General features: G+C 41.4%; 1 protein-coding gene across 12 annotated transcripts in view; it reads right to left on the bottom strand.

Annotated features, from left to right (window-relative positions):
* KIAA1217 (KIAA1217 ortholog) overlaps positions 1-27,567 on the bottom strand; it is a 506,736-nt gene that overhangs the window by 19,487 nt on the left and 459,682 nt on the right. For 10 of the 12 annotated variants that reach the window (XM_077268372.1, XM_077268369.1, XM_077268370.1 and 7 more), the window contains 3 exons: positions 17,570-17,674; positions 14,723-14,775; positions 5,492-5,658 (listed from right to left, as the gene is read on the bottom strand). In XM_077268372.1, the coding sequence (XP_077124487.1) occupies positions 5,492-5,658; positions 14,723-14,775; positions 17,570-17,674 (325 nt within the window). The remainder of the gene's footprint in view (positions 1-5,491; positions 5,659-14,722; positions 14,776-17,569; positions 17,675-27,567) is intronic. The other 2 variants (XM_077268371.1, XM_077268374.1) reach the window with 1 other exon arrangement.

Raw genomic sequence — 27,567 nt, 5'->3', positions numbered from 1 at the left:
GCCATTTCTATGGGTGTTTTTTTTTTTAATTTTGCTTAGTCCCCGAAACACATCAAAATGTGAGAAAGGGTGCAATTGATTGGATTAAAGGGAATATGTCACCAGGTTTTTGCCCATCTAAGAGCAGCATGATGTAGGGGCAGAAATACTGATTCCAGTGATGTATCATTTATTGCGCTGCTTGCTGTCATTTTTACAAAAACACTGCTTTATCTGGTGCACATCTAGCAGTACTCTGAATGCTGAGCTCTGTATAACCACGCCCACACCACTGATTGGCTGCTTTCTGTGTATGCACAGTTTATGCAGAACGCTGCCAATCAGTGTTGAGGGCGGGACTGGACCATCAGGCTGCAGGTTTAATAGTCCTCTAGTGATAATCTCCTGCTGATAAAACTGTGATTGAATGAAAATTACATTAAGCAGCCCAATCATAGATACATCGCTGGAATCAGGGTCTCTGTCTCTATATTATGCTGCTCTTGGATTGGGTGACATATTCCCTTTAAGAAGGCATTGTTTGTGGCAAAGCTCTTGGTGTCTCTCTGCAGATGGCAGAGACTGTGCAAACTTCCAGACCCGAGGACTATGCAGTCTTTCCTGATGAATTTTAAGATAGGTGTGGCCATAAAAACGAAAAAAAAATAAGCACACACTACTCCAAGTTTGGCCCTGAGATACGTTACTCTACAGTAATAATCATGGTGGGGTGGTCAATATTCCAGTCCAGACAAATCATTTTTGTTCCAAAGGTCTACCAAAAATAAGCTGATCACAGCGATCAGCTGAAAACTATGGAGGAACTTGACAAAGTGTTCAATTTCTCTGCAGCGCCACCACTGGGGAAATGTAGCATTACAGGCCATGTCTATGCAATGTATGGATATGTTGGGTCCTCCAGATCTAGAGATGCTTTTAATGATTTCTCTCTTCTCTCTCTAATTCCTAGAGGGGCTCTCCTACATTAACGAAGAACACCCTAATAGGGTGTTTAATGTAAAATTCTACAACTCCTCGTGTCCCAATTTTATAACATCACGGCTTTTCTCCCATGGAGTAGATATGACAGGATGACTAAGAGTCCATGGAGAAAAGTCTAATTATTTCTCACCAATTACTGGAAATAGATCTTCTGCAGATGACGAGTTTTAGGGAAGGAGAACACTAAGTTCCACGGTGGAGAAAGAAGCAATTAAATAGGCTGGGATTCATGTAAAATGTTGGATATATAAAAGGGAATGTGCGTGTTTTTTTAATGTCTCCTAATTACATGCAGTTACAATTCACAGATGAAAACTCTTCATTCCCGCCGAGGAAACAAACATGGCTTTTATGATAATTAAACAGCAGCCGCATCGCTGCAGCCCGGCGAGCTAAATGTGGAGTCATCACAGATCGACCCGGAGAATCCGAGCCAACGTCCAAAGCCACCGCTTATTACAGGGTGGCGGAAAACAAATTACAGGCTCCATATTGGGGGTCCACATGTGCCAGGTATTTAGGGTTTGGATGTCAGATTTTTTTTCTCACGGAGACTTTGTTTGGATCCAAATATACAAAATACAGTGAAACCCAAAATATTGCATTAAAAAGTGGGTGGTCCTCTCAAAGAAGATGGGCACTATGTATAAAATATGGTGAAGCGCACAGCCAAAAATATTCATCAATAGCCACATTCCCATATGAAGTCCACACTTATTCTCTGACCCTTCTTCTATCCCAATTTTCCCGAGACCCTTCACCAGTTTTCTGGAGGGTTTCAGTACTTTATGGCATTCCTACTAATTGGGTAACTTGTTCCCCTGAAAAAAAGCTTATTTTCCAACTCTCGCGGGATTCATCAGCAGGCGGGGCTTATTTAAGCCCTGCCCAGAAGTGGGCGCTCTGTGGTGGACCGGGGCAATACTGGGAGGAGTGGGTTGCATTCAAGGAAAGGCGAGGCTTGGTGGGTTGTGTTGAAGGAGACAACGCTTAGGGGAAGTTGTCCTCTAGTGGTCAACTCCAGTTTAATCAATTCAAGACACCTTATTAAAAAAAAAAGTATATACTCGCCTCCTGCAGCGTCACCGATCTAGCGATGTCGGCAGTATGTTTTGGGTCACATGCCAGCTGCTGTCAACGAGTTTACACTTGTCAGCTGCAGCCTTTACTATTTTATTAACTGGAGTGAAAACGCCAAAAGTCACAAATCGTGATGAGCGAACGTGCGCAGATAAGGTGTTATCTGAGCATGCTCGTGTGCTAACCGAGTGGCTTCAGCATGCTCGAAAAATATGTTCAAGTCCCCGCAGCTGCATGTCTCATGGCTGTTCGACAGCCGCAACGCATGCAGACAGAGATAGCCTGTTTGTCAGGGAATCCCTGCGTGTGTTGCAGCTGTCGAACAGCCATTACACATGCAGCCACCGGGACTCGAGCACGTTCGCTCATCACTAGTCACAAAATCTTTGCTCAATCATGTGTTAAGCAAAAAAGTGCAACTTTTTCAAATTAGTTTTCCAGCACACAATGCTCAATGAATCGGACCCCCCAAAAATGGCTGCCATTTACTTTTTGTGCCTTTTTTGGAATAAAAGTTTGTTTTTAAATATTTTGATTTTTAGACAAATTTATTATGCACCACTTTTACTCACATTTTTTTCAGTTTTCAGTTTGTTATTATTTTTTTTTGCAAGACAATGTGGGAGCGGTTTTCATTAAACAGCTGTTTTCAGCTAATTTAGTATTTGAGACTTTTTTGAAATGTTGCTAAATTTTGGCAGAAATGTGCAGCTAACGCGGAACATCTATCTAATTTTTTTTCTGCGTACTTGAAGGCTATCGTGCGACTTTTTAGGTTTTGTGGTAAAAAAAAGAGGGGAAAAAAGTATCTTTGCAAGGTCATGAACAATTTTTAATGAGTGTGGTGCAAAAACTGCCAATGCAAAAAGACAAAAAATATAACATAAAAATGCAAATGATGAATTGGAGAATTAGACTTATAGTTGGCACAAAGTTGGTGCAAATCGATTCGCTCATCCCAGTCTATCGGCCCCTGGCGGCCCGTGGCTGATGAAACCGCCTGATGACATCAGCATCTCTTCCTTTTGATCAGCCAGGCTGATGCCATATCATTGTTGCGGCGTGATGCACATGTCACGTCCTGATAGATGGACTGGGAGGTGTGAATCGATTTGCACTTATAATACTATTCTTCAACAGTTTCTCCAAAATAACCAAAGAAAAAAAAAAAACTTGGAACATGAGGTGTAATTCTTGCAATCCACCTGTAGGTGGTGCAATGAGTATTGTTATAAATATATAGATCTATATAAAGTATTTTCATTAGGTAAGACCATATGTTATACATAATATACACACATACCCCAATAAAATAGAAACTAGTGCTGGAAATCTCACTCATACTTATATGACTGCATTTAAATAACCCCAATGAAATCCACTAGTCATTATCTCGTCTATTTCTACAGACGAAATCTGATAATCATTTGGCAACGTCCCAAAATTGTAATTCTATGAAAATGCCACTGTCCTGTGCTATTTATTACAAATGATTCATGCAACCTTCCCACAAGGAGTCGTATCCAGTATCTGCGAATAAAGGTTTTACTTGGTAATTACTTCCTATAGTCAGTCATTCACTTAAATGGTGCCGAAACCCGGGGCCCATAGAGCTCTAATGATCCCTACTAGACTTTCATAAAGCTAAAAAAAGAAGTAAAGGCGATAACCAGAGTGGAGAAGGGCTCTGCCTCAAAAATATCTCCTATCATCGGAGCATAAAAATATTATTTTAGTATATGCTTTATCCCTGTTTTGATCGATCCTGTGGATTATACTCTGGATCCCACTGGCAGCAGGTATGGAACGAATACAGCAGGACAGAGCAGCAGCCTCACACCTGCTGGGAGGTGTAGTTCCCAGTCATGTGCCTTCCCATTCCCTGGCCCAAAAATACAAAGTTAGTATCGAGCAGGACGAGAGTTTTTTTTATTGTTTTTGCACTCATCCTGTCATTTTTGCGTTGTTTGTTTGCCTTTTTCATACTTAATTTTTGAGATTCCTTAAAAAGCTAGCATCATTATGGGGAAAAAAAATCTGAAATGCCAAATGGTTCAATTAAAATGTGTATTTTCATTACTAATACCCCAGATAGATTTACCTACAGTACTTTATTTTCCCCAAATCTTCATTATTCTCCCCAAAAGTATTTCTGGACTTTCTATAAGTCCCTCTTTCCCCATTACATCATCTTCTCTGCCCTCCCCTTACTTTCCACTCTTGCCGCCAGCATCTTATTACTGCTTATTCCATGTCTACAGTTACATAACTTGGCCAAAACCGTGCCCGCCTCCCTCCATGATTAAGTGTAATGAAGAAGGATATAGATTCCAACAGATCACAAATGTACAGTAACACCACGGCGCCTATGGAACGGGAGAGGAGGAGATGGCGGCTCAGGAATGAACATCTGTAAATGCAATATGAGGACACAGGTGCTCGAGACAATGGTGTAAAATGTGCATTGGACGCGTGCCCTGAACCTTTTCTGATCATTCACCAGGACTCTGTGTGCACTTCACTATGATGTGGTTATGGACAGAACTCCCTGTAGATGATGGGAATGAGCAGAGCAGCAGCAGATGAGTGTGTTGATCTTGTAGGAGGCAGTGACATCTTGATTTTTTTTTAATAGCATCCAATGATTCTGTCATGTGAGATAATCGGATGCTATAAGCAAATGACCCTCAGCTCGAACTCTGCTGCGAGCGTAAGCCGAGTGTCAATTTACTGTGATCAAATTCTCTCGCATGCGAGGTATGGAGAAGATGGAGAACTAAATTTCTCCATCTTCTCCATTGTGTGAGTCGCCATAGATCAGATTATATCAGACTGTACTCGGATGACATCCAATATTTTGCACACACTTATAGATTTGTATAGGTGCGCATCATCCGATATACACTGCCAATCTCAGAAACGCTAGTCTGCGCCACTCCATAGTATAATATTGGCGCACGTGCTATCCGATGAAACATTGTATATGACTCGTCCAATTTATACGCTTGCTACTCGCCAGTGTGAGCGAGCCCTAATACAGGAAAGTCAGTATATTACTGGCCCTTCAGGTAAACGAATGTAAGCAAGTAAGGCAAGCCAGAGATAATCATCTACATGCCAAAGAGGCTGTCCACACTGGCCACATAATCCAGCAAACACGGACCGGGGGTCTCCTGACCCAAACTCATCAGTCTCATATATGTCTATGAGGCTGTTGTGTTCGGATCAGGAGACCTGAGGACAGTTTATTCTTGGTCCATGAAACACCGATGTGTGAAGGCGGTTGAGTCGGAGGTTTGAGTCGGAGATCTGGTGCTGAGCCATCTTCGAGGGCAACTCTTGAAGAGCAGAGGAGCACTAAAGACGTCCTCATCCACACGAGTCACAGAAATTGTGCATGAAATGAAAGGATGCCATCGTGACCACTGACCTGCAGCTGCCTCATCTTCTGCAGCTGGAGTCGGAGTTCTGCCACATTTCGTCTCATGTCGTAGAGACTGACTTGCATATTGGTTGAGCCGGCAGGCGGGGCTTGAGAAATGACGGCCGTTGTTTCGACGATCGTTAATGAATTTTTCCCACCGGATGCAGAGTGACCTGTACAGACAATGTAATCCATCATTTTAAAAGTAACAGAAAAGATTTGTCAACCGGAGATTGGAGTAGAAGAAAACCATTCACTTGTATTAGAATCTGTATGGCACTTAATATATAAAGCAAACGATTACTACACAGCAATCAGGAAGTCGAGAATCCTAAAGGTGTCACTGATTAGAAAATAGAATCTGATTTTATTCTCCAGAAAAAGCACCACCCTTGTTCATGGCTGAGGGTAGTATTGCAACTCTTTTCTATTAAAATGAATGAGGATGAGCTGTAATACCAGACACTGCCATTAGATAGTAGTGGTGCCATTTCTGGAAAAAAGTATACAATTTATTCTGGGACAGAATATATCTCAAGGACAGAATACATCTCAAATCTAATTTCTGATTACAGACATACACATACAGGTATGAGCCAAAGTACCTAGAGGAGCCCAATACAATAATGAGGGCACCATATAAAACTCAGGCAGACGATGTCCCTGTCTATTTAGATCTCAAGACTCCAGTGCTGCAAAGTACTATCACCAAGGAAAGACCTATGTATACAAGGTGGGCCATGTATATGGATACACCTAAATAAAATAGGAATGCTTGGTGATATCGACTTCCTGTTTGTGGCACATTAGTATATGGGAGGGGGGAAAACTTTTCAAGATGTGTGGTGGTGACCATGGCGGCCATTTTGAAATTGGCCATTTTGGATCCAACTTTAATTTTTCCAATGGGAAGAGGGTCATGTGACACATCAAACTTATTGAGAATTTCACAAGGAAAACAATGGTGTGCTTGGTTTTAACATAACTTTATACTTTCACTAGTTATTTACAAGTTTCTCTTTGCAGCCATTGACATGTCGCAGAGGTGAACACGTGAGGAGCGGATAGAAATTGTGTTGAGGTCTGGTGAAAGTAGTACCCGGGTCATTGCAGCAGATTTCAATGCAAGACACCCTACGCAAGAAAACTTGCACCATTCCCAGTTGATTTAGGTGTATCCATATAAATGGCCCACCCAAAAAAGTTTGCCTCATCACTGAACATAATGTTCTGTGTAAACTAAGGGTCCTGTTCCAATTTTTGGTTTTTCCATACTGCAAATTCACTGCACCGATTTGGCATCAGTCGAACATCCCTTCGGCGGATATTAGCTACTCACAAATGGCACCCTTACAAAATCCAGCTGCTGCAACATCTCAATGAGAATGACCCAGATCGATGAGCTGAATTTGCAAAATGGGCAAAACAAAAACTGGAACAGGACCCTCAGTTAATACAGAACGTGACCCTCTTCCCATTGGAAAAAAGAAAGTTGGATTCAAAATGGCCTACTTCAAAATGGTCACCACCCATCTTAAAAAGTTTTCCCCCTCCCATATACTAATGTGCCACAAACAGGAAGTTGATATCACCAACCATTCCCATTTTATTTAGGTGTATCCATATACATGGCCCGCCCTGTAGTTTGATCGGATGCGAAACCTGGACACTAATGAAACAAAATAGAAGAAGAATCGATGCCTTCGAAATATGGTGCTGGAGAAGGATGTGATCAGTACCATGGATGTCAAGAAGAACAAACAAATCAATTTTGGAACAAATCAAGCCAGACATGTCACTCGGAGCAAGGATCACCAGGCTATGACTTGTCTACTTTGGACACAGAAGAAGACAGTAATCACAGGAGAAGGACATCATCGTCGGAAAAATAGAAGAATCAAGGTGAAAAGCAAGACCAGCAACCTGATGGCTTGATACTATCAAGATAATCTCTCCTTCAAACCACATATCCAAGCCCTTTCCACTTCCTGCCGACTTCAACTCAAAAATATTTCACGAATCTGTACATTCCTCAACCAAGAATCTGCAAAAACCCTAGTCCATGCCCTCATCATCTCTCGCCTTGACTACTGCAACCTCCTGCTCTGTGGCCTCCCCTCTAACACTCTCGCGCCCCTCAAATCTATTCTAAACTCAGCTGCCCGACTGATCCACCTGTCCCCCAGCTATTCCCCATTGCCCAGAGACTCCACTATAAAACCCTAACCATGACGTACAAAGCCATCCACAACCTGTCTCCTCCATACATCTGTGACCTCGTCTCCCGGTACTTACCTACACGCAACCTCCGATCCTCACAAGATCTCCTCCTCTACTCCCCTCTTATCTCCTCTTCCCACAATCGTATACAAGATTTCTCTCGCGTATCACCCCTATTCTGGAACTCTCTACCACAACATATCAGACTCTCGCCTACCATCGAAACCTTCAAAAAGAACCTGAAGACCCACCTCTTCCGACAAGCCTACAACCTGCAGTAACCACCGATCAACCAAACCGCTGCATGACCAGCTCTATCCTCACCTACTGTATCCTCACCCATCCCTTGTAGATTGTGAGCCTTCGCGGGCAGGGTCCTCTCTCCTCCTGTACCAGTTGTGACTTGTATTGTTTAAGATTATTGTACTTGTTTTTATTATGTATACCCCTCCTCACATGTAAAGCGCCATGGAATAAATGGCGCTATAACAATAAATAATAATAATAATAATGACAGAGAAGACCCTGGTGGACCTATCTGGGCTTGCACAAGATCGATCTTAATACAAATTAATCATTGATAAAGTTGCTATGGCTCGAGATCAAGCCGAAGGCTGTTAAAAAAAAAAGAAAAGACAAAAAGGGGTATTAGCCTTGTTTTTATAACTGATACATTGCTATAGTTTTAGATTTCTAAAAGGTACAGTATGTCTCTTTAAAAAGAAATATCTGCAAAACTGGCTGGTTGACAATGGGACTTACAGAATGCAAATTCTGTGCTGGCAGAGAACATGGCCTTGGATTATATGAAACGTACATGCAAATATAGGTCTGGTAGCCTGAAAGGAAACTTTGAAGCAAGAGAAGGCTGTGACTATGCATGCATGAATCAGAGATTATCTACTGCACCTCTCCAATTCCAAAGGATATAAAAATGGCTACTTTTGTTATTGCGATACGAGTACAACTTGACTGACTTCCTGAGAGACAAGCCAAGACAGGAAGAGTTGGCCACTGACGGGAAGACAGAAAATGCTCCCTGGGTTCTTCTGTTTACAGATGAAGCCTACAAGGAAGGGCCGGGCTTCCTTGGAGTGTTGAACTTGGAGCACCTTACACTTCTGTGTGCACTTATCGCTTGTTATAGCCAGAAACATTTAGATTTGTCAGGGTTCCTAGCATGTTACAACATGAATACACAGCAAGAGCTGCTCGCTACCCATACCAGCCCTTTTACACTATTGGGGTCACTTGGCCCAACTTTAGCAAGTCAAGTGTGTTTTTATTATAAAAAGTTAGACAACTTTTTACTTTAAGTTCTGAATCAATTTTGTGTTGCATTTTTTTTTTTTTTTTAAGATTTCTGCTTGTAGGAATTCATAAAAACCTTCAATGTTTTACTTCCCACAATTAAAAATTTGCATTGGTCATATGAAGGACACAAAAGTACAAGGCAGAGCTCAGATGTACTGTAATTAGCTGGCACCTGTATGTTGGGCACATGACATGGTCAGATATTTACATATCAGAAGTTTTCTATTTATTGACAGCAGGAAGAAATCTTAAAAACTGTGATCAATTCATAAAGGAAGTATATTGGGAAAATACAGTAAGTTTAAATAATAAAACAATAGTTATGTGGCCTACACCTTTAATTTCCATCAATTGCAAACTTTTTTACGTCACCAGCGTAGGAGCTATGAGGATGCTGAGGAAGTGTCTGAGACAACGTTATCCTCCTTACTTTTAACAAAATCTCCTACTCTACGTCACTTATTTTATAAATGTAAATGTTCTTTATAAAAAGGCAATAACCGTGTATTCAGAGTAAATAACTATCACAAGGTTCCTGTATTCCTAGTGGACATACAGTACATGCATTAGAAGATGAAGACCTAGCCAGAGTACAATTTAAAGGGCCACTGTCACCCCCTCCAGCCGTTATAAACTGAAAGAGCCACCTTGTGCAGCAGTAATGCTGCAGTCTAACAAGGTGGCTCTTTTAGTTTTTGATTCAGTTAATCCCTCAATAAAGCGTTTTAAAGTTTGCCACAAATACCTGACTTTGTACCTGGAGGCGGTCCGAAGCGTCCTCTATGAATCTCCCAACTGCCGTCACTCTTCTCTTCAGGGGCGATGGTCGCCGCCCCCTTCGCGCTGTTTCTTCTTAAATCCGGCGCCTGCGCTGTGCGTGCCTGCCTGGGGCAGGCGCAGTCTTCATTGTCAGTCACAGCTCAGACGCAGGTTGCCGCAATATACACTAATCCTCACCAGCGTTTGTAATGAGGCAGCCGCAAATAACAATGCTGGAAGGCGGGGGAGCGTCAGAGATGGGAGAGCGTCCGAGATGGGGGAGCGCCTGAACAGCGCAGTGCGCATGCCCAGGAATGCCAGCCCCGCACTGTGCATAATGAATAACACAGTGCGGGGCGGGGATTCAGCAACAGGGCGGCCGCACTGCCCGCACAGGCGCAGTCAGGCACCATGCATCTGAGCTGTGACTGACAATGAAGACTGCGCCTGCCCCAGGCAGGCACGCACAGCGCAGGCGCCGGATTTAAGAAGAAACAGCGCGAAGGGGGCGGCAACCATCGCCCCTGAAGAGAAGAGTGACGGCAGTTGGGAGATTCATAGAGGACGATTCGGACCGCCTCCAGGTACAATATCTGGTATTTGTGGCCAATTTTTAAAACGCTTTATTGAGGTAATAACTTAATCAAAAACTAAAAGAGCCACCTTGTTAGAATGCAGCATTACTGCTGCACAAGGTGGCTCTTTTAGTTTATAACGGCTGGGGGGGGGGGTGGTGACAGTGGCCCTTTAAAGACAGACTTAGGGTAGAAAGCAAATACCTACCTAGGTTATAAGATGAAACAGAGCATGAAGAGCTTCCCAAACAAAATGATAAAGACTTAACAATAGAACAAAATTACCTACTCGGGAGAAAAGATGAAATTTACCCAAGTTAGAAGATCTATATGACCCAGAAGATAAAAACCTAATCGCTAATCAGACTAGAAGATGAAGACCCACCCAGACTAGATGAAAACCTACCCAGACTAGAAGATCAAAACCTTCCCAGACTGGAAGATGAAGACCCAACAAGACATCAATTTAAAGTCCTACATGGGATAGAAAGCAAAAACTACCTAGGTTAGAAGATAAAACATAGAGGATGAAGAGCTTCCAAGACCAGAAGATAAGGAGATAACTTGGCTAAAAGACCCAGGTTAGAAGATTCAATTTATAGAAGATCCAGAAGACCCAGAAGATAAAGGCATTATCACCAATCAGACTAGAAGATGAAGACCTACCCAGAATTGAAGACAAAAACCTACACAAACTAAAAGATTAAGACCTACCCAATCTAGAAAAAGAACAACCCAGGTTAGGAAATAAAAACCAAACCATGCTAGAAAATCAAGATCTACCAATATTAGAAGTAGACCTTTCCAGGTTAGCAGATCAAGACCTACACAGGCTAGAAGATAAAGGCCGACCTCTGTTAGGTCAGGTTCACACTAGAAAAGGAATCCACTGGATCCTATTGTAATGAATCGGGTCTGCTGGGCGTTGTTCGTGTCCATCATGAGACGGATCCGATACTACCATTTTTTTTTTTAGTTCTGCTCCCATGACGGAGCAGAACAACCAAAATCAAAATGTGAACAAATAGAGCCTTACAAAATAGATACCTGCTCAGACCTACATGGGCGAAATTATATACAGTAGATACAACCACTCTACAACATGGACAGGCTAAAAGAATACTGGGCAGCATGGTGGCTCAGTGGTTAGCACTATTTTGCAGTGCTGGAGTCCTGGGTTCAAATCCCACCAAGGACAACATCTGCAAGAAGTTTGTATGTTCTCCCCATGTTTACGTGGGTTTCCTCCGGTTTCCTTCCACACTCCAAAGACTTACTGACAGCATATTTAGATTGCGAGCCCCAATGGGGACAGCAATGATAATGTCAGTAAAATACTGTGGAATTTACACTCTATATAAGTGAATAAACTAAATAAATAAAATAAATGCATCTGAGAAAATTGTTGGCTGATTTCTTCCTTATATAAAATAGTTCCAGCCTGGAAATGCTCCTACAAATAAACTCGGGCTCCTGTATTTGCTTCTCCAAAACACACGACACAAAGTGAGTGAAGAGGTGACAGCGGTGAAATCGTGTCAGAGGTTTTGTTATTTCTTCTCGGTGGAAGCACAGGCTTCATGTTGTTCTTATATCCCCAGACTCACGGGTTAATCACAGTCCTCCAGCTCATTGTGCCGAGCCCGACAAACTACGCGCCTTCACTTTCTGCTGAAAGGAAATTTACTTTGGACGGCAAACCGCATTTCTGTGGCTACTTTGACTGAGCTTGCCTTTTTTTTTATACACAGACAATGAACGATCGTAATCAATTAGGTAGATAACATAAAAGAATTTTCTATTAGTTGGTAACCACTGACAGTTCTATCAATAAATAACCCACATACGGTAACTTAGTTATGAACAGGCCAACATTTAAAGAGAATTTTTGTTCATTTTTCAATATCATTGTCTACATTAAAAACAAAAATCAGAAATTCTGCAGATTTCACACTGGTCTCAGGGCTAGTACTATGTCCATACTTTGTGTTCTGTACAAAAGACTTTTCATCAGACTCATTACCGTCACAGGCGGGATGACATTGAAAGGTAACACCTCTTTAAACAGTAGGATTCACCATTACCAATAGGCGATGTCACAGCTCACCTCCTCCCCCTCCTTCCTTTACAGATTCCTATGACTATGATCTGAGCATGACCAAAAAATACTTATATATAAGATCGGGTGTGTCTTTCATTCCCAGAACATTTGCTATTTGGGGTTAGTCAGGACGCCGACCTCATCTATACACACAGTAACGTCACCAATAACATTCAATAAGATTGTATCATTCAGTTCTTAGAAATAAAAAAGCAGGAAAAATATGTTTATCACAAAATTACCACAAAATTGTCAGTTATTTCAGCTTTGCAGCATATCATAAAGGAAGGAGTTATATTCCCGACTATTACAACGTAATCAGTTCTGCAGCATTGCGAATAATTCTATTAATGCTAACAATTCTCTAGAGGGGTCGTGTCTTAAACAGGACCTGTCACCAGTTTAGAAGTGGGCAGTTTTTGTTCTTATTTTTTTCCTGTTGTTCCCCTGAGAATTCCAACTTTTTTTTTTTTTTTTTAAATCTGCTATACAGTTCCACACATCTGTGCATTCTTAAGCCACGCCCCTTTAGTAAAAACAATGCAAAAATTTGCATTAAATAAAAGGTTCCATGTCTCTGGAATATACTGTATGGTGGATTTAAAAAAAGAAATTCAGGGGAGAAGCGAGAATAAAATAACTGGCCCGTTTTGACCATTCCCAACAATTAAAGTTACCACCTATTCATAGGATGGGTGACAATGTGCAGATCGGTGGGAACCCAACCATTGGAACCCTCGCTGATCCAAGAACAGGGCTCTGAAATGCCCCATCAGGGCCGCCACCACTTAGTTCATTTTCCGTGTGACTGATTGAGAAGTACAGGGCTAGCGTTTTTCCCCACAGTCCCATAGAGAATGAATGAAGTAGTGGCCACAGCTCCCCACCGACTTGATATTTAAGGGTACCCTTCTTCAAATAAGTGTGGTATTAGCAGTCCGATCTCCAACGATCCCCAATTTATCACCTGACATAGGGATAGGTGTCAACTTTATATGTTGGGAACAACCATTTGACACAAAACAGTTATTGGCCGTATGAGCCTTTGTAAGAAAACTTGTTTCCCATTATTTGACTATGTCCGCAAGGCCAGTAATCAGCGGAATGTCAGGGATTGTTTGTCCCCATATGGTTTGCATTGGCCCATGCAAAAGACCCTTTAAATAAAGCGATGGCTGGAAATTAGACCGTTTAAAGGACCCTAATTAACTAGACTGACATTTTTCCTCGTCCCTGGTGTCCTCTTACCTGGACTGGTGTCAAAGAGTCAAAAGTTGTGTTTTTTTCAGTAACCGGTCAGATTTCTGATAGAAACAGTTTAATGAACTGGCCCCATAACATGTTTGGAATAGCAGTAAATTTAGAGAATCGCTCTGTATTAAGGGGAATCTGCTAGGGATATTAGTATTAGTGTAAACCAGGATCTAATGGGATCTATCTTTTTTAGAGCTGTACCGTCTCACAGTGGCACTTTGGTCGCTACGACGGCACGATCCGTGACGTTCCAGCGTCGCTTGATTATCGCTCCACCGTCGTATACTGCGGTCACACGTTGCAATACACGGCGCTGGAGCGATAATTTCATGACGTATTTGCGATGTAGAAGCCGTTGGTTACTGTGCGCACATCGTATACAACCTGTGTCACACGATGCAATCATGCCGCCACAGCGGGACACTAGACGACGAAATAAAGTTTCAAACGATCTGCTACGACGTACGATTCTCAGCGGGGTCCCTGATCGCAGTAGCGTGTCAGACACAACGATATCGTATGGATATCGCTGGAACGTCACGGATCGTGCCGTCGTAGCGACCAATGTGCCACTGTAAGGACAGTACCCTAAGATAAGGGATTTACAAAAGTACTAGGACCACAACAAGCAGACATTTTTGACATTTTTCGCATGCCCCATTTTAGATGTCCACAGTGCCCCCCACATTAGGGACAACTCCATAAACGCTCATTTAAGCTGAATTCAGATCAAATTGCCTTTGTTTATTAGGTGCTGGAAGTAGAACCTGCTCCTAAATGTTCTTGTAGTGCCATTTCAGGTCCCACCGTCCTTCTGTTTGGCTGGGAAGGCCAAGTGAATAGTTTAGAGCTGTATGCTGAGTTAGTCTATTAGGCATTGGGCCAGTAGCCGACGGCCCTTGGCCAGGAGTCGACCACTTCCTCTGAGTCACATACATTAAAATTTGATTGCAAATTCTGTACAAAAAAAATAAGCAAAACGTTAAAAAAAAGCCCACACTAAAGCCACTGTACCTGAGCTGTCGGTGACCGGCGGAGTGCTGCTTGCAGACTTAATGACTTTTTCACTGAAATAAGGAAAACAGAAAGATCAGATAATATAATATCGAAACAGGAGAAAGAATAGACCCTGAGTTATTCCAGGGACCATCAAGTGGTGTCATGGATTGTCGATACACTCAATAATGCCAATTTTTTACGTGATTACAGACCGGAAACATGAACTTTCCAAATCTATATCCCATAATATTTAGGAGCATAAATGTTATTACAGATGATTATCAAAGTCCTCCAAATAGATGCTAATGTTCATGTTACCCGCTGCTGTAAGAGTGTTAGAAAAGTTAATGTATCGCATGCATAAACACCTTTTTTTTCATGGGGGGATTTTTTTTTTTCAAAAGCTACAAGTTCTCTGCAGCTATTCTCTTCCATGCACAAACCATGCAGACAATATACTAAATAATTGTATCCAAGATTGCAAAATAACAGTACTCCAGCAATTGGAAAGTGGGCAAATAGAGCGTCTAGCACTTTCATTTTTTATAATTTGTACGAATCGAAAATGAATTTCTGATACAAAGTTCCAAACTCCCTGCCATAGATTTAAAAGGGATGTCCACTACATATTTGTTTTTAGATTAAAGCACCACGTCAGTGTTTTTTTTGTCTATTGCAGCGCTGGAGAGGTGCTTCTAAAGTAAGTTTCCTGCCTTTACATTATATTTACCAGCCGTCGTCTTCAACTGTTCCCAGTGCTGCTTCTCTCAGTCTCCAGCAGGTTGCGACCCAATTCAATGGAAATCTGTAAGAGCCAGAACCAGGGCAGAACAAGGCTCTCATAGACTTATAGTGAGAGCTTGTGACCATTTCCCCTGCCTTATGGTCAATCAGAAAGTGGGGCCACAAGTTGACTTCGCAGGACCAAAGCGGCGCCAGGAAGAGCTGAAGATGGCAGCTGGTGAGTGCAATACTAGGGTCAGGGAACTTAGATTAGTAGCACCACTCCAGTGATGCAATAAAAACACTTTAAAAATGGGTCCATGGGGGTCATAAAGGCAAAAAGAACAAATACTCACCTACCGGACCTGGCTCAGAAGGGACATCAACCAGTTGTCACTGATTGACTCCAGTGATTGCTTAACATCCACCAATGATAGGGGAAGCCAGAAAACCAGTGGTGGAAATAGGCGTCAGTTCAGTGCAGATGTCTGGTTGCTGAGTATCTGTACTATTTCATTTTATGACCCCTATGAGGCAGATTTTAAATTAAAAAAACATATATATTTATATATATATTGTGAAGTGTCACTGCGCATGATGGTGTCAGTCATGTAAAACCAGAGTAGTTTCCTCCAGCACACTATGTATTGAGAGGATGAAGTGAGAGTTATGTTATGGACTGGTTTCAGTGGACCTCCATAGAGCAGGTGAGAGGGGGTTCACCGTATCTCCACCTGCAGAGTACTGACAGGACCTGTGTGATGTCAGGGTCATGTGATGAGTCACAAGGTCTTGGCTTAAATGGCTGAAGGCCAGAGCTTTTAGTTTTCAGTATGTGCCTGGAGAGGGAGCATTCCATTAAGGTGTTGCTTGGGCTTGGAAACCTGAACAGTGTGTGTTCTGCCAGCCATGAGCGAGAGGAACACTGCTCACAGAAGGACTGTGTTTGTTCTGCCGCCATTTTGGTTTGTTTTCCTGTTTTGCCTAGAGGGCTGTATATTTCTTTACTACACCTTGGTTTATGCTGCTTACAATAAACCAAAGGAAGTTCTTAAAGCTGCAGTATACCCGTGTCTACCTCCTTGTGCAGCCTATCTATATCTATCTATCTATCTATCTATCTATCTATCTATCTATCTATCTATCTATATACACACACACACACACACACACTGGACAGCCCCATTAAGTTTCAAAATTCTGTTAGAATGCAGATGCCGCTAGCAGATGCTTCCTGTCAGGGGCGGACAAACAATTAGTGCAACCTGTGCAGGGTTCCAAGGGTAAGGGGGCCTGACTTCCCCCGCTAATGCAGGTTAAAGTATGGATTATTATGAGCTATTGGTCTGCAAAGGGCCCATATATTGTTTTTTCACTAAGACCCTCTTCTGACTGTGTCCACTCCTGCTCTGTGTAGTAATTTTCATAAAATCACCTTTAATTAAGCACATGAAGAGTCAAGTGCTGAGACCTCTGTTGCCTTTCATTGTGGCTGTTTTGCATTTTTTTACTTCTACTGTGCATAGGTAGAAAACTGGAAATGAACGGGAGACGGTCAGCTTAGGAATATCGAGGACTTTCCAGGCTGCACACATAGTGGAGAGGACTCCAGTACTCGGTTCATTGCTGCACTTAATAAAGTGTAATGTTACCAAAACTACTGACAAATCAAAAACTGGGTAACAAATTCCCTTAAAGGGAGTCCAGTCACCACTTGTTGCTTGTCTGTGTTGGTAAATATTTGCATTCCGCAGAATGTAACAATTCCGGAGCTTCGTTTCTGGAGCTTTGTGTTGTTTGGTTTCTTCTGTTTTTCCTTCTAAATATTTGAATTTGAATTAACTGACACCTGTCGTAGCATTCCGCTTATCAAAGGGGCGTGTCACTACACAGTCAGCACTGATTGGACGGAGTCAGAGTGTGCAGGGACACACCCCCCAATGGTAAAATCCAACAAGTCAAATTATTCATAAATCTCCAGCAATTTCCAGGCTGCACACTTCTGGAGGTGACAGCGCAGCTACTCTATGTTTGCAATTTCAAACATTTTTGACCAAACCCACTTATTTTACTGCCAACATAGTACATTCCTCCCTGGGTATTGGCTAGACGAAAAATGAAAATCGTTCACATATTTACCCAGTTGCATCCTTATTGCTGCTTGGGCTGGGCCCTTTTAAAAGTGCATTCTGAACCAGGCCAGTAAGACTAGCAATCTGTTTCTCCATGGCATGCATCCTCTCTCTGCAAAACAAGGGAAGACCAGAATCTGCCATGTCATTAAAAAAAATAATATAAAAATAAACTAAAAATTATCTGGATTGAAAGAGTAGTCCAAAAAACAACTTTTATAGGTAATAGAAGAGACTATAACTGCCAATAACGAGAACAGGTTTCCAGTATAAATGCAGCACTAGTGAGCATGTGCAACCACTGATCCATTCATGGTCTATAGGAGCAGTGGTCACACATGCTCACTACTGCTCCATCACACAGAGGACTTTGACCTTGTGATTAGTGGGGGGTCTCAGCAGTCCGGATCACCAGAGATCACACATTTATTCTCTATCCTGTGGATGTGATAAAAGTTGTTTAAAGAACTTACCCTTTAAGTGGTGGTCACAAATTACAGTCTAACCGTTACATACAGATAGTCAGACAGTAAAAAAACTGATTTTTTTTCGAAATAGAAACTTAACAATAGGGTGGAAGGGGATGAAATATGATTGTGTCCTCTGGGAACCATTGATGTAGGGTAAGCTCAAAATTATGGATGCAGATAACATAATCCTATCCTTAATTCACATTTAAGAACTGACCATTACAAATACATTATATCACTGATCTTAAAAGTGCAGTCCTGAGTATTGAGTCATTGTGATGGGATAATGAGTTTATACACCAAATTACTTGCGAGCTGGAGAGCTAGGCTTACCGGTAGCCATATTTCCCAACAACCACCCACTTAGCTTCATCTCACATATTTGACGTTTCCATCACTTACCTAAGGCATTATGTTGCTGTAGAGCTCTGGTCTTGGCCACAAAGCCTATCTCCACTAACTATATATTAACCAATTAACCAAACCACTCATCAACAAAAGTTCAAAACTCTTCAAATAAAAAAAAGTGTTTCAAAAAATGTCTGTCTACAATATTGGATGCTCATAGGGAGACTTTATAGCAGTGCACTTTCGGAATAGCATTATTTAAAAAAAAGGCAAATACTATTTCCATAGCTAAAAGCCATATAGACAAAAATTCATGAGCCTTAGGCTTCTTTTACACGTGCCGTGATTTTTGCGGCCCGTTTTTGCCGGCCATATTGCCGTTATTTTCACGGTCTGCCACACAAATGGGCTGCAAAAACCTTGCGGATCACCGTTTTTCTGGTTTACAATAGAAGGGATAAAGTAAGGGGGAAAAAAACGGCAATTCACAAATACATTCTTGACAATGCACCTCAAAAAACAAGCTTCCATTGTTTTTGCGGCCCCATTGATTTTCAATGGGGGCCGTGTCCGTAAGCCGTGAAAAATATAGAGCAGGCTCGATATTTTTTTCACGGCCGTAAATACGGTCCTCACGGCCATACGGTGTACGGCGCTCCAACAAATTTATGCGGCCCGTTTTTGCAGCCCCCATAGAAATTTATTGGGGCCGCAAAAACGGGCCGCAAATACACGGCAAGTGTAAAAGAAGCCTAAGCGTTAAATATATAGAGATGCAATTATTTAATCCTGCCGAAGGATCTGAACCGACAGTAAATCTGAAGACTAGAAAATGTATCATTGGTGTAAGTGAACATCTGGTGTCTCCTGACCTTAAAGAGGACCTTTGACTGGATTTTTTTTTTAAATCAATTTCTTTCAATTAGCACCGCTCCTCTAGTTCTGGAAGAGTTGTCCTTTTTCGTCTGTGCCCCTCCATTCCAACGATATTTCCCCATGTAATAATGGTGCACATTTTCCCTTCAACCAACTGGGCTTATACTCCCAGAACTTCTCTGTGGGCATTTCCTTTTTCCCCTCTGATGCTGACCAATCAAAACGCAGCCACACCCACATCGATGTTCTGAGGTACATGCCCAGTTGGTTAATGAAAAAATTTGCGCCATTGTCATTGGAGGTCATAACTTTGGAATGGAGGAGCGCACAAGAAAAAGAGAAACTGTTCCAGAATCAGTGGATCAGTGACAATTGGAATATGGACTCAGTTTATACAACAAAATCCATGGGAAAGTCCTCTTTAAGGGGATGTTCAGAAACCCCATAGACAATGAATGAAGCAGCAGTGCGCAATAATTGTTCCATTTCAATGGGGCATTTTAGAGCCTCATTTTTGGGACAAGTGATGGCCCTAGATCAGTGGCAATGTTCAGGGTCTTCTTAAAGAAATAAATCATACTACCCAAAATATACTTTTTCTTTGTAGAAAATATTGACCAAGCTTTGGATGAAATCTCGACTATGTAAAATTTGTCAAAAAAGTAATTTAATTTAGATTAAGATTTCATAATAAAGAGATGACATTTCCTTCTTGAAACGGTCATAAAGTCCGGCTGTAGGACAAGATATATGTTTTCTAAGCTGCACAGTGAGGTTCCCGGTCTATTTCTAGATTGAGAAATCTGGAAACAATTCTGAGCTTTAAGTAAATTATGACTTTTCAAGGATGATCTTGGCTTTCGCTGGTAAACCACAGCATATATCATTTCTGAAAAAAAAAAAAAAAAACGGCTCGGAATTGGGGTAGAAATGTGAAAACTATCTGTTTTTTTTTCCTGTCTCGAAATTCTATTATTTGAGATGTGGTGAGAGAAGATGAAAGGAAAGTGATGTAAAATTCCTCATATTTTACTCCATCAGGAACAGAGAAGTTCAGGGTGTTATTATCACTGTGTGCTGAACACCGGAGATTAGGGAAGAGATGCGACGGCTCCAGCCATTCCCGAACAGACACCTATGTTTACAGGTTGCTGACTGACAGCAGAGATAATAACATTTTTCTACATACTGTCATCATTCATTTGTCTGTTTTCTAGTCAGGTAGAAAGCATTAAACCATTCCTTTTGTTTTTTACTACATTTTAAACCCCCAGAAATTTGACATAAAGTAAAATTAAACATTGAAATTCAACTAACAAACTAGAAAAAGCAGCTTTACACAGCGAGCAAGTAATACCGTCATACAATAGAGTGACCAAATACTACCGCTATAGAGCGGGATCATGTAACTAAATATACTGTGCAAAAATAGTACTGCTATCCAGTGCCGAATTAACGTTACCAAATAATATTACCATGCAGCGCCAAAATAATATAGTACCTAAATCCTGCCACCATAGAAGAAGTCTGACATATAACTGAACGCATGAAACTATTCAATGCTGTGTCCACATAACAGTGCCATACAGTGCTGAACTAACAATGCCAAATAATACTGCCATTTAATCCAAAACAATACAACACTTAAATACCAAGTTATAATACTGTATAACTGAAACTACCGTATATAACTCTACCATAGTGTGCCAAAATAACAGTGCCATACAGTGCTGGAATAACAGTGTCACACAGTGCTGGAATAACAGTGTCATACAGTGCTGGAATAACAGTGTCATACAGTGCTGGAATACAAGAGCCATACAGTGCTGGAATATCAGTGCCATACAGTGCTGGAATAACAGAGCCATATAGTGCTGGAATATCAGTGGCATACAGTGCTGGAATACAAGAGCCATACAGTGCTGGAATATCAGTGTCATACAGTGCTGGAATAACAGTGTCATACAGTGCTGGAATAACAGTGTCATACAGTGCTGGAATAACAGTGTCATACAGTGCTGGAATAACAGTGTCATACAGTGCTGGAATAACAGGGCCATACAGTGCTGGAATAACAGTGTCATACAGTGCTGGAATACAAGAGCCATACAGTGCTGGAATATCAGTGCCATACAGTGCTGGAATAACAGTGTCATACAGTGCTGGAATAACAGTGTCATACAGTGCTGGAATAACAGTGTCATACAGTGCTGGAATAACAGGGCCATACAGTGCTGGAATAACAGTGTCATACAGTGCTGGAATACAAGAGCCATACAGTGCTGGAAAATCAGTGCCATACAGTGCTGGAATAACAGTGTCATACAGTGCTGGAATAACAGTGTCATACAGTGCTGGAATAACAGTGTCATACAGTGCTGGAATATCAGTGCCATACAGTGCTGGAATAACAGAGCCATATAGTGCTGGAATATCAGTGGCATACAGTGCTGGAATAACAGTGCCATACAGTGCTGGAATAAGAGAGCCATACAGTGCTGGAAAAACAGTGTCATACAGTGCTGGAATAAGAGTGCCATACAGTGCTGGAATAACAGGGCCATACAGTGTTGGAATAACAGTGTCATACAGTGCTGGAATAAGAGTGCCATACAGTGCTGGAATAACAGGGCCATACAGTGCTGGAATAACAGTGTCATACAGTGCTGGAATAACAGAGCCATACAGTGCTGGAATAACAGTGTCATACAGTGCTGGAATAACAGTGTCATACAGTGGTGGAATAACAGGGCCATACAGTGCTGGAATAACAGTGTCATACAGTGCTGGAATAACAGAGCCATACAGTGCTGGAATAACAGTGCCATACAGTGCTGGAATAACAGTGTCATACAGTGCTGGAATAACAGTGTCATACAGTGCTGGAATAACAGAGCCATACAGTGCTGGAATAACAGTGCCATACAGTGCTGGAATAACAGGGCCATACAGTGCTGGAATAACAGTGCCAAATGATACTGCCATTCAGTATTAATGTATTATAGCGCCCAAATAATTTGTCTAAAAATTTAGAAATCAATTAAATAACTGTGACCCAATAACACTACCATATTGTAATAAAATAATACCACCATACAACACAAACGGGTACCAAATACAACTATCTACAAATCAAAATAAAATTCCTTCTAAAATTACTGTCTACTTTTAGACAGCATGAAAGAAAAAGGAGACATATATGTCTCCATTATATATATAGATTAGTGTGCTAAAATAATACCGCCACACAGTAGAAGCTGGTACCTAATAAAATGACCCTACATGCTAAAACAGATTACTGTATACATTTAGAGATTAATGAGGCAAAATAAGGCATAATAAGAATACCATAAAGTACTAAAATAATACCACCATATAGAAGAGAAATAAAACCAAATAAAGTTCCTTATGTAAAATAATATGGTGCCTAAATGATTTACGCACACATTTACACCTTGACTAACAGAACTATATACTCCAGAGAGAACATATGCAATTGCCACATGGGTGAAAGCTCATGATGGTTGGATATGCAGATGAGGGGTGTAGGGGAAACTGATAGGTGACTTTTCAGAAAACTTGGGTCAGGGCCAGCTCCAGGTTAAATGGGCCCTTGGATGAAGTGTCTCTCTTTGCTTTCAATTTTTCCTCCTCGCCTTTCAAGAAAAATATATATATTTTTTTTTTTTTGGTTGAAATAATTTGGGGGAAAACATATCACTTTCTGGTCTATATTTATCCTATTTTTATTTTATTTTTTTCATTTTGACATTCACTAGATATATTTTATTTACTTGGACAAAATATATTAACTTTATTTTATTTTTTAATTTCATTTATGTTCCACAAAAAGGAGGACATTGAATTGTTAGATCCATTTTATATATTTTTTTATTGTTTTTTAACTCTTTTTTTTGCCCCAGTTTCATTAGTAGCCTCATAGTTAACAATGCAATTACCATTCTTTTATGAAACTCACCACCACCTGGTGTACGAACATGGCAGTACCTTCAACTTCAACAAGTCCTCTACTGCCATGACTAGGGTTGAGCGACCTTGACTTTTTTAGGGTCGAGTCATGTTTCGCGAAACCCGACTGTTGGAAAAGTCGAGTCGGGCAAAATCGGCCGATTACTGCGCAAAGTCGAGGGTCGGCCGGAACACGAAACCCTATGCACGTCAATGGGGATTATTATTTATTTTTTTTTTCTCTCTCTCTCTCTCTCTCTCTCTCTCCTCCGTCCCACCAGCACAGAAAATTTCGTTTTACACATTCCAAATCGCTTCTGCGCGCAAGCGATATAATGATGATAGGCGTGCACGCCCTAACCCCTATGTCATCACTCTGCCCACGCTCCTTCATTGGTTGAAAAAATGGCGCTATACGCGTCATTCGAAACGCGACTTTGGCGCCAAGATCGCGTACCGCATGGCCGACCCCGCACAGGGATCGGGTCGAGTTTCATGAGGCGCCGACTTTACCAAAAGTCGGCGACTTATGAAAATGAACGATCCGTTTCGCTCAACCCTAGCCATGACCAATCCATCAGCGCCATGTTTCCAACCGCTTAAATTCTGCTGTCACAATGGACAGTGGTATCCAAGGGGGTTGAACCGCAAGCACCGATCGCAGCAGTTAAGGCTCGGTTGCCTGCTGTGCAACACAGCTGGCGCCTGCGCTGTAAGTAGTGAGCTCCGCTTCTGCAGAACATGTCCACCCTGTCCCCGAACACAGCAGACTCCACCACTTGCCAGTTTACACTGGGTGCTGACGCTGACCCTGAGTCGCCATTCGGCATGCTGTTGTCTCAACTTTGGGCAATCGATGCGGAAATGGCAGATTTTTTTTCATTTTTTATTTTAAAATAAAAAAATGTTAGGATTTTATGGAATATTATACAGAATATTTCCATTAAAATTGCACTGCATATAATTAAAAAAAACGATCCTTCCATTACCGTATGGACCTTAGCTCGTGTGGTGAAGACTAAGAACCGGGCTCAAGGAAAAATCACATAATCACAGTCTACGGTCTGTGGTTTGCGTCCCGTCTAAGGCACGAGCTGGAGATGGTTTCTCCCTAATAAGCACTTCTCACCGCCGGTTTTCAGAACGTTATGGCGTAAATATAACCAAAATGTGACAATCGACAGACGGCTCCGCTATTATTTATAGTGATTATAGCTTTCATTGCCTATAAATGACATTTATTCTGGGAAGGGAGCTGGTCTTGACTTCACTACTGCAGAGTCTCAGACATGATATGGTTGAAGGCAGATGAATAGAAAAATACAGCGGGCACTCACCATCCAAATAAAATTCCAAAGCTTTATTCTGACAACATGTCTGAAACAAGGCAGGCAGGGATAAACGGGTATCCAAAGACGACGGCCGTTTCGCGCTGTTGCGCTTCCACGGGTCTGAACGCGAGGAAGCGCAACAGCGCGAAACGGCCGTCGTCTTCTATTCATCTGCTATCATCTAACTGGAATGTTTTTTGCGTGAGCACCCGATATTCTTTTTGCTTCATGATCTTAGTGCCACAGTGAGCTAAATTGGGTGATAGAACCAGCTGGTTGTGCGGTCTTTTCTTTCTTTTTCTTTGTTATGATATGGTTGAAGTCTGTGAGTGGCGGGCTTTTCTACCCACAAGCTTTATAGTGAGGACTCAGGGTCACGGGGAGGCGGGAAGAGCTCTGTAATCATGAATACACCGGACTCCTAAATTATGTGTCCCTTGTATTCTTTCACAGGCCGAAGCAGCAGAACATCGCAACAATTTTTTATCGTTTTGCTTTCTTAGAATAAGCATCTATATCGGTCATATGTTGCTCTTATATAAGGCAGTATATTGATTTGACAGATCTGCTTTAACAGGCAATTTCTTAATTTAAGAGGGACATGCTCTCTAAAGGATACAGACCCTTTAGGGGCATTTTACTATTTAAAAACATTAATGTTGTATTGTGGGCAAAAAAAAATAAATCACTTTTTGCAATAGAGTTTTTTTGTTACAATTTTTGGTTTCTAGAGCCTCAGTATTGCATTATCTAGTCCCCATTGCAGGATGAGTTATCTGAGAATCTGTCAGTGAGCTCATCCTGACAGGCCGATAGATTTAGGACCCCGGTTGAACTCCTTGGCCATATATTAGCTGACCTCAGAGAAAAGGAAAAAAAAAATAGTGATAACCTCTGCAGTCAGAACGAGGTCACTGACGAATTCTCAGTTACCTTATTCTGCAGCTAGCAATGCACAGGCAAAGAAAGAGCCTGTAAATGCCAAAATATATGCATGTAAAAAAAAAAAATTGTCCCCAAAGCGGTCCATATTCTTTAAGCGTAAAGAAAACTCTTTTCAAATACCCTATTAGGACGTACAAGGGTAAATGAAGGTGATGAAAATAGCGAAATGTGAATGTAAATCAGTGCCAGAACCCAATAAATCATCAAGCCACTTATAGTGGGTGGGATTTAGGGCTGTTCATGGGAGGTCCCACCAGGAGCTCCGCCCAGGCCAGAATAGGTTACGCCTTTGAGGATCTAGCTCACTGATAGGGGGGGTTCAAAGTAAAAAATCCAAAACAGTAATAATTATTATTATAATGCCTTGGTATTAGGATCAATAATCCATCGATCAGGACTTTTAACCAGTGACTCATTATATCCAGCAATATTTAACCATGAATGGTGGTTTCTCCACACTCAGATCCAATATAAACAAAACCTGCGGCTGCATCTTGCCTTTGGATACACACATAATAAAAACATTATATCCATGCAGCGCCATAAAACTCTCCAACTCATGAATATAATAGCGGAGCAGCACTCAGGCGCCAGTTGGCAACCAAGCTTAAAATGAAACTCTTCTTTAATGAAAAAAAAATTATAGCTACATTAAAAAGGAAGACAGTTATACTAGAACCAATATTAACATATAAACAATTCATAAAGCTATGCTTTAATTACAGGTATTATTAGCTCATCCAGATGAAAATATTCTAATAATTCTGTATGTAGGGAAAAAATGATGAATGGACTTAAGAGTTTTTCAAGGATTTGTTTTAATTCCTCTGTCTGGTCTAAAGCAAGAAATAATGAAAAAAAAAAAAGAAAAAATACTCTCCTTCCCTGATCTCCCACAGCTCCCATTCTGGGCTCACTTTTTCCCTCACTGGTCTGAGCTTACTGGTTCCATTATTAATGCACCTAAAAGCGATCAATGTGTGCAGAGGACAGGATTAGGAAGCACAGAACAGCAGGGACCGGGTGATTCCCGCATGGGTACCGAGGGAGATGGATTCAGGGAGTATCAATTCTTGGAAAAACACTCTACTGTATACTAAGCAAGTTATTATTTCTGATATCTACATTATATAGAGTGCATTTTTTAACAGGACCTTTCACTAATTTGAGTTTGGACACAATTACCATTGAGGTCCCCTCCAATTATAACATTCTATGATTCTAATTTGTTCTTGTTGAACTGGACACAAGATATAAAAGTGCAGAGTAGAATAAAACTTTTTTTTTGTCTTCAAATTTCACCTCTCATTGCAGAGATATTAGCAATCAAAGCCTTTGGTACCTAATGAGTTAACTTATTTTTTAAGTCCAAGTGGGTGTTAGTTGTCCCTTGGGGGGCGTGTATTTCTTCACCTCTATGATGCTGACCAATCATAAGAAGGCAGCAACACGCAAAGGAAAGTAGAACAGACCCCCATCAAAGCTTAGAAGAGATTTCTGTGTGTGAGATGTATGACAGGCAACCTAATCTCCTGGTCGTCTAAGCTTCTGCATGAGTCAGTGTGGGGGGGGGGCATCACATTACAAACCCTTCTATCAAATCTACTCCTCTTATAGCACTGTCAGCTCTGCTGTACTGTTCCTCCCCCAAGTTGTCTCTCCAGAGAGGAGAGCTTGAAGTGTCAGTTTCACAGGTATGTCTGGTGTGCTCATCTTGTACTCCCTTTGTAGTGAGATCAGATCAGGGTGCCATTACATCTCACACAGGAGTATCTCAGAACAGGCACATTACTCCTGTGTGTGATGTAAGGAGAGCCCTAATCTCACACTAAAACGATTGCAAGCTTCTTGAGTACAGCAGACATAACTGATACTGACACACTCATTAGTCAGGAGAGCTGACAGAAAGGTTTGTGATGTGACACAGCTAAACTCAGCTGTGCTGCTCTTCCACCCACACTGACTTATGCATGAGTTTAGGACCAGGAGATCAGGGCTGTTTCATTGTATCTCACACATTGAGACACCTGCTCTAATCTATTGTGGGTGCGTGTTCTGCTTTTCTG

Source organism: Ranitomeya variabilis, chromosome 6 (assembly GCF_051348905.1).
Source record: "Ranitomeya variabilis isolate aRanVar5 chromosome 6, aRanVar5.hap1, whole genome shotgun sequence".
Lineage (NCBI taxonomy): Eukaryota > Metazoa > Chordata > Amphibia > Anura > Dendrobatidae > Ranitomeya > Ranitomeya variabilis.
The sequence above is the reverse complement of the archived record's forward strand: the minus strand, read 5'-3'. Positions and strand labels throughout refer to the sequence as shown.